We start from the raw sequence: 8,097 nt of genomic DNA, 5'->3' as shown, positions 1-8,097 counted from the left end.
CAAATAGATTAATATCTTTTCTCCCATCTAGAAATAAGAATATATATTGGTTTCAAATGTTGGCACAAACCCAGCAATTTCGAGGATGGGGCAAGTCAGTTACACCAACCTTAGTACTTTACTGGTACTTCTTTTATCGACCCACAACAACATTTGAACTCAGAATGTAAACATTATTTACATTTGACGGATATTTGTCCTCATCTTGTTTGTTGTTAACACAAAAATAGGTTGCTCTGAAGTAGAGAGCAATGCCCATATGTGTTAGAAAGATCGATTGACCTCTTCCATCCTTGTCAAGGGGAGTGCTAACCGTCTCTCCTTGACAAGGACGGAAGAGGTCAATCGATCTTTCTAACACATATGGGCATTGCTCTCTACTTCAGAGCAACCTATTTTTGTGTTAACAACAAACAAGATGAGGACAAATATCCGTCAAATGTAAATAATGTAAATAATTCCTCATCTCTTAAATATAGAACTCAGAATGTAAAGACAGACAAAATACTAAGCATTTTGTCCAGCATGCTAACAATTCTGCCAGCTTACCGGCTTCAATTACAATATATACAATATTTACATTGGTATTTTGAAAGTTTTTTTATTGATAATATATCATGTCCCCAATATATATATAGTTGTGGTGTAACAAAGTTTGGAGAGTCTCTTATCCCACTGTTACATCTTCTTTCTATTCTGAATATATTTATTTATTGTTGTAGAAATTATTTTTTTTCATAGAAAGTCTTTTGATATTGACTGTTATTCTTCTGTATGAATACGTACATGTGTAGCTAACTGGCTCTTTTGAGAGAATGATTTACTGCAGATATCACAGTCATAGTGTGTTTCTTCTGTATGAATATGCTTATGTCTAGATAAGTTACCACTTCCAGAGAATGATTTACCACAAATATCACAATGATATGGCTTCTCTCCTGTATGAATGCGTTTGTGTTTAGTTAAAGGACTTGTTGCAGAGAACGATTTACCACAGATATCACAGTCATAAGGCTTCTCTCCAGTATGAATGCGTTTGTGAGTGATTAAGTCACCACCTTGAGAGAATGATTTATCACAGATCTCACAGTGATATGGTTTCTCTCCTGTATGTATTCGTTTGTGAATAGCTAAGTTACTGCTCCCAGACAAGAACTTACCACAGATATCACAGTAACATGGTTTTTTACCTGTATGAATGTCTTTATGTGTACTTAAATGATCACTCCGAGAAAATGATTTACCGCAGATATCACAGTGATATGGTTTCTCTCCTGTGTGAATGCGTTTATGTTTAGTTAATTCACCATTTCCTGAGAAAGATTTACCACAAATATCGCAGTGATATGGCTTCTCTCCTGTATGAATGCGTTTGTGTTGGGTTAAGTGACCATTCTGAGAGAATGATTTACCACAGACATTACAGTGATATGGTCTCTCTCCTGTATGAATTCGTATGTGTTTAGTCAAGTTATTTCCATGAGAGAATGAATCACCACAAATATGACAGTGATATGATTTTTCTCCAGTATGAATACGCTTGTGAGTAGTTAAGTTACTATTTCTAGAGAAGGATTTACCACAGATATCGCAGTGATAGGACTTCTCTCCTGTGTGAATGCGCTTGTGTTTAGTCAAAACACCATTTTCAGAAAACGATTTACCACAGATATCACAAGGATATGGCTTTTCTCCTGTATGGATACGCCTGTGAATAATTAAGTTGCTTCTCCTGGAGAATGATTTACCACAGATGTCACAGTGATGTGGTCTCCCTGCTACAAATTCATGGTGGCAGATGTGTTTAATCAAGTCCTCGTGTCCAGAGAATGATTTTCCACAAACATCGCATAATGTATTTTCCATAATTTTCCTTGCTTTGCCTCAAGATACAAAAAGTTTTCCTCACAAATATTTATTTCTTCTATATTTCCATCAACTGTGATCTTTGTCGATGCATGAAAATGCTGCAAAATTCATATAAATACGTCCAACTTGAAAAATTATTCAAAATAACTGAATTGAGAAACTTTGCAAATCGTCTCATTTAGATGAAATATTTCATGGATACTCTAAGACAGACTTCCGTCCTGTATAACATACATCTCTCCTCTATAATATCTTTTTCAAGTCTTTAAAATAGCATAAATATTATGTATTCAGAGTAAAAATTATTTTCAAAGGAGTAATCATCTGGTATTCCGTATTCTGAAATATGAAAGAAACAATATATATTATATGATATAAGATATGGATGAAAAATGACAAATTCAACAGAGGAAATTTCACAACCTTTAGTATTAGTTTTAAATTTTGGTACTAGGATAGCAAGTTCAGGGAAGAAGGAAAGTCGATAAGGCAAAGTCGACCTCGGCGGAATCTGAACTCAGAACGTATAGACAGATGAGATGTTGCTAAGCATTTTGCCCGGCGTGTTAACGAATCTGCCACCTCGCTGACTTATATTTCAATATTGATAAACAATAGACATAAACGTTTACCTCAAACGAATTCGATTTATTCAATGTATTCATCCATTTTCAAGACAGTGAGGTGTTATTTAAAAAGAAATCTGGCCAGTACTTCTAACAGGGCGGGTGTATATATTTAACTTACTTTTGGTAGCTTTATTAATCCAGGCCTTACGGTTTTAATTTCAGCTCCTTCATCCGTGAGACAGCTTATAGAGGCTCCCCTTGTGGATCATTAAATGTTTATTATGTGTGTGAATTTCACATTAAATAGATTATTTTTCTGGTGAATGTGACTTGAGTGAAGGTTTTATTTTAGTGCTATTAAGGGCAATATGGCGTGAATAATTGGATGAGCATGTGCCCGACGAAAAGTTGGCAAGTTTACTTGAAAGGGCTGCAGAAGAATTACTACGTAATTTTGATAATATGGGAAACATGTAAAAAACATCACTGGATGTCTGAAATAACGAAACGAAAGTTCGTTTCGGAAACTATTATATACACAAGGAAGAAACTATAAAAACAGTTTGGAAACTTATAAATATTTCATTATAAACAGCATCTAACCCCAACTCCATTAATTTTAAGATATAATGTTTTATAAGAATCAACAGAAATTATGGATTCCTACGTTTGGAATCATACACTCTCGGCACAACCAGACAAGTGTCTCCCGCCCCCCATAACTCGATTTTGTTTACTCATAACTTTCTGAAAAATTAATATTTTTAAACGAAATTTTCTACAAATACCTTTCAAATGATGTAGATTACGATTATATCGGAAATTAATGCGAAAAAGAAAAAAAAAACCAAGTAAGGGCAGATATTTCACGCAGCTCGAGTTTGTTTCCTCATACGTTTTGACGTTGATTATATTTATGTCGGGACTATTCCTCTCTTTCCCGTCTGGAATTTTTTTAATGAATATTTCTTTTTTATGGAAATGAAATTTTCCCAAAGATACCAGCAGAATCTGATTTTAAAAAATCAGAGGTCGAATTTTTGTTGTTTGCTAAAGGCCTGGAAATTGTTTTTTGTTTTGTTTTGTAACTATTAATTTAACAAATTCTGGAAAAGAAAGGGTGGAATAATCCTCAATTTTTTTGTCAACTTAAATGTATAATCTACAATCAAAATGCCCGAGGTAACATTCGAGGTGCGTGAATTATATTAAATACACCGAAACAAAGAGATGTACGTGAACTGACACGTATACAATAGAAATGTTTATATAAATATAATACTTACATTTTAATATATATATATAGAGAGAGAGAGAGAGTCAATGAGGAAGATGTGACAATATGTTGAAGTAATGAAAACTTTAAGTGGACAATGACAGCTTCAAGAGAATGTCTAGATTTTTTCTTTTTTTTACAAACGTTGATTTAGATTTTTTAGGTCAACATAATAAAGAATACTGTATCTGTTTCTTTACGCAGTTAATTACCAATCACGTGTATTATTTAATTGTGTTTTCTCTTAAAATATCAGATGTAATGTGGAACCGATCAAATAATACAGGTGCGCGTGAAACAATAACAGGAAACAAACGGAATTGAAAAAATTTACCAATTAACTGACAAGGGGAACTAACTCTGCTTTCAATATAATTAAATAATTTCTGGTGAACTTTATATAGTCTAGGATTTGTATATATTATGTTTTTAAAAGACGATTATTTGATAATTCATGATAAACACTATCACTCTATTAATTATCATTACCAGGACGGGACTTTTTAAACTTTTTTATGACCAAAATTATAAATGTATTACCTTTAGATTGATGGAATTAACAATAGAAGTGAGACGCCATCTGGATTTTGCTTCTGCATAACTTTAAAATACATGGCTTTTAATGAAAGTTTCTTGAGATATATCGTTAGATGGTGTAGATTATGATTATCAGAAGCGAACAAAAAAAAATCGGAAAAGAATTCTTTTAGATTCATTTCCAAACAGGACTCTTTAATGCATTTTTAAAAAAATGAAATTATACAGAATTTTTTCGAGATACTTTTCAGATTACGATTATCTTGATGAAATTATAATTGCGAATAGAACACCACTAGGTCATGTGTCCTGGCGTAATCTAATATGGTTTACGACGATGAAGTTTATTTGCACTGAAATAGATGAAAACCGGATCTGAAAAGAGAGACATTCAGTATTCGGTAATAGATAGGTAGATGGACTGACGGATGGACGGATGTCTTTCCCCCTCCTCCGGCTTACATGATAAATCACAGTTTCTTGACTTGCTAGAAACAGCAGACAAATCGCCATCAAATCACATTGAAATATGTTGAAAGAGGGAGGTCTCATTGATTAAGGTAGTTTTTGATGCACTGTGTCTGAATAAAAGATGGAATCACCAATACTAAATGGTAGATCAACTCAGATACGATTGACCTAGGGTTACAAAACACTATCAACAGCAGTGAAAGAGTCTCTACATGGTTTACGGATCTGCTAGAACTAACAACTGTATCTTCTTCATATCTCACTTTATCATCAAGGAAATGGTTAGACACATTGGCTGATGTGGTCTTGGATGTATTGTGTATGAATATAAAAGACATGTTGAACACAGTTGGAATGGCTCTCATCATAGATCTCCCTGATCAGATTACATCTGACGTTGGGTTACACAACAACATAAAATTAAATATTAATAGATACCAACTCCCTACCATCTTCCATCTTCTCGTGATGAAGTCATTTTAGCCCAAAAATATTGAAATCCAAAGTAAAAATGTAAAATGTTGTTTTGTCACCCTTCTGTTTTCATTTATTTTCAATTCATATTCTGCAGGATTTTAAAAATAATTTTAACTAATCCATTGCAAAATGCTTCATTTAAACCACAATAAATTAATAAATCAATAAAAATTGAAACAAATCAATACAAATATTAATATTTTCGAATTTTATTTCTCAGAATTATCCGTTTCCAAATCATATCAATATTTCTCTTTGGTTTTTTCTAGAAGTTTCCTGGTCTCTCCAGAGTTTAACATTTCTCTGGAATATAAAGAAAAAAGAAAAGTTAATTATGCAAACAGCAGCAGTTATTCATATCAGCCCCTCATTCTTGTATTTTGTTATTATTTTATTACTTTCATATATTGGACTGTGGCCATGCTGGGACATTGCCTTATATGTTAACCCACCACCAGCACCAGCAGCATCACCATCAGTATTTTGGAGGATATCTCAGAAGGATGTAAACCAAAGTGAATCTATGTCACACTGATTCTTCCTGAGAATTAATTAAGAGTACATTTGTCTGTGGTGTACACAGACACCTACAGAAAAATTTAATGATAGAGAGAGAGGGAAAGATCTCTCTCTCTCTCTCTCTATCTATCTATCTGTGTGTGTGTATGTTTTTCTCGTTTATATATATATATATATATATATATTATATATATTATTCATTATTTATTAAGTATGTATATTTGTATGTATGTACATACATATGTTTTTTTTATTCAGATGAAGTGTAAATATAAATATTTTTTAAAACATTAAAATATATATTGATCATTAAATATGAAGTTTATAATCTGAAAAATTATGATATTCACTAAATTATAATTAAACTGCTTGTTTTAACAAATCAAGTCACTTGGTTAACTACTGAATACTCAATCTTGCTGAAGACTTACCAAATATTTTAGTCAAGAACGCAGGGCATATCGGTACAAACTGCTGTGTTTGTATCTTTACATGTACAATTGTTACACTCTTTCATGTAGCTTTCTCCAATCTTATATATCTTGTTATTATAAGCACAACCTAAAAGAGCAACAGAGAAAGTATTATAAGACAATAATAAAATCAGTCTTTCAACTCTGTGTGTGTGTGTGTGTGTGTGTGTGTGTATCAAAGGATGTATGTGGATGTTTGAATGTGTGATTATTATGTACCTTATTTATATATAAAATACTACAATTAGTCATCATTATTGATAAGGACTTTCGAGCGAGATCGTTGCCAGTGCCCCTGGACTGGCTCTTGTGCGGGTGGCACATAAAATACACCATTTTGAGCGTGGCCATTGCCAGTACCGCCTGACTGGCCTTCGTGCGGGTGACATGTAAAAGCACCCACTACACTCTCTGAGTGGTTGGCGTTAGGAAGGGCATCCAGCTGTAGAAACTCTGCCAAATCAGATTGGAGCCTGGTGTAGCCATCTGGTTTCACCAGTCCTCAGTCAAATCGTCCAACCCATGCTAGCATGGAAAGCGGACGTTAAACGATGATGATGATGATTGATAGTACGTGGTCAGTAAGTATGGTAATAAAAGGGGTGAATAAATGGCAAGAATACCTATATCTGTGGTTAGACATAACTTCTTTGTGCATTTAACAACATTTTTAGTTTCACAGGAACATTCATTGCAATCATCCCTGAAGGTTTGCCCAACTCTGTAAGATTCTCCTTTGTGTTCACAAATTTCCACTGTTAAAAATATGACAAAGATGTTAATTTATACTTGCATGATAATTAAGAATTAATTATCAAAATAAATTAAAATTAGACATTATAAAAACCATCAACGTATAAAATGATTTAAGAATTAATTATTTACTCCAGTTAATTCAAATTAAAATTAGACACTGTATAATGATTAAGTATTATCTGCTCTAATTAATCTGAGGTAAATTATAATGAAGTCATCATAAGAGTCATTAACACAATGTACACAGATCCCATGCAAATCATAAGGGTCAATGTTTGACCTATAAATCACCAGGTGATGGGTGTGTGTGACATTCTTCGATCTGATGATGTAAGGAGAAGGAAGAATTAAGTAAATTTGGGTTTAATCAAATTGAAATTAATCGTAATTAGCAAATGAATATATAATTTCATGAACAGAAAGCATTCATAAATCAATTAAGAGATATGTTGAGCCTGGTGTAGCCATCGGGTTTCACCAGTCCTCAGTCAAATCGTCCAACCCATGCTAGCATGGAAAGCGGACGTTAAACGATGATGATGATTTGTCTTCTTGACTTATCAATACTCATCAATAGCTTGATTATTAAAAGTATTGATTTGATTGAAATATCTCCAACTTGTTTTACCCAAACTAAGATTTGAACTCATGACAGCTATTTAATGAAGAAAGAAAGAAAAATTATTAAATAAACTTACTTCTGCATTGAATCATATTATACGGAGTGCATGTACACAATCCCACGAAGGAAGAAAAGGTCTGTCCAGCTTGGTATAATTTACCATCATAGTAACACTCTGTGACCAAATAACAAGGAGAAATAATATCAGATGGTTTAGACTCATAGTTTATAGAGCTGTGTAATAACTGGAACCAATTAGTCTAGACAGATCAATAATTAATAGTTTATAGAGCTGTGTCATGAAAATAACCAATCAGTTTCAGGAGATCAATAGATCAATTGTTACAAAGGTAAAGTTAATGTCCTAGGTAGAAGTAATCAGAGAAGTAAAAAATTTGCTGGCTCAGATCATGAAAACTACAGAAAGAGTTACAACCCAATTAATTGGAAAGGGGATTAGATTGGATGAGATTCGTGTTCTGTTAATGTCAGTGTGCATATACTGCACAGTGCAGATGTGTTGAGAGG

The 8,097-nt window shown here is 33.1% G+C and overlaps 2 protein-coding genes, 1 non-coding gene and 1 pseudogene across 6 annotated transcripts in view; 1 reads left to right on the top strand and 3 right to left on the bottom strand.

Moving 5' to 3' along the window:
• Positions 1–220: 220 nt before the first annotated feature.
• On the bottom strand, positions 221–335 carry LOC128251021 (U6atac minor spliceosomal RNA). The gene has a single exon (XR_008266930.1). It is a non-coding gene; the product is annotated as a U6atac minor spliceosomal RNA (small nuclear RNA).
• LOC128251023 (U6atac minor spliceosomal RNA) lies at positions 317–402 on the top strand (annotated as a pseudogene).
• Positions 403–585: 183 nt separating this feature from the next.
• Positions 586–4,041, bottom strand: LOC106870989 (zinc finger protein 271). Of its 3 annotated transcripts, none has more exons than XM_052977277.1 (2): positions 3,725–4,041; positions 586–2,208 (listed from the first exon to the last, which is right to left on the bottom strand). In XM_052977277.1, the coding sequence occupies exon 2, from the start codon at positions 1,864–1,866 to the stop codon at positions 763–765; it is 1,104 nt and encodes a 367-aa protein (XP_052833237.1). In that variant the 5' UTR covers positions 1,867–2,208; positions 3,725–4,041; the 3' UTR covers positions 586–762. The 3 variants fall into 3 exon arrangements, with proteins under 3 accessions (XP_052833237.1, XP_052833239.1, XP_052833238.1); XM_052977279.1 differs by lacking the exon at positions 3,725–4,041 and adding an exon at positions 2,502–2,975; XM_052977278.1 differs by lacking the exon at positions 3,725–4,041 and adding an exon at positions 2,617–2,975.
• A 1,347-nt stretch (positions 4,042–5,388) lies between these two features.
• Positions 5,389–8,097, bottom strand: part of LOC106870996 (protein jagged-2) — a 4,343-nt gene continuing 1,634 nt past the window's right edge. For both annotated transcript variants that reach the window (XM_014917244.2, XM_014917245.2), the window contains exons 3-6: positions 7,646–7,744; positions 6,815–6,946; positions 6,150–6,279; positions 5,389–5,502 (exon numbers count right to left, since the gene is read on the bottom strand). In XM_014917244.2, the coding sequence (XP_014772730.1) occupies positions 6,158–6,279; positions 6,815–6,946; positions 7,646–7,744 (353 nt within the window). In that variant the 3' untranslated portion in view covers positions 5,389–5,502; positions 6,150–6,157. The remainder of the gene's footprint in view (positions 5,503–6,149; positions 6,280–6,814; positions 6,947–7,645; positions 7,745–8,097) is intronic.

This window comes from Octopus bimaculoides, chromosome 27 (genome assembly GCF_001194135.2).
Source record: "Octopus bimaculoides isolate UCB-OBI-ISO-001 chromosome 27, ASM119413v2, whole genome shotgun sequence".
NCBI lineage: Eukaryota > Metazoa > Mollusca > Cephalopoda > Octopoda > Octopodidae > Octopus > Octopus bimaculoides.
This window is presented reverse-complemented; position numbering and strand designations above follow the sequence as displayed.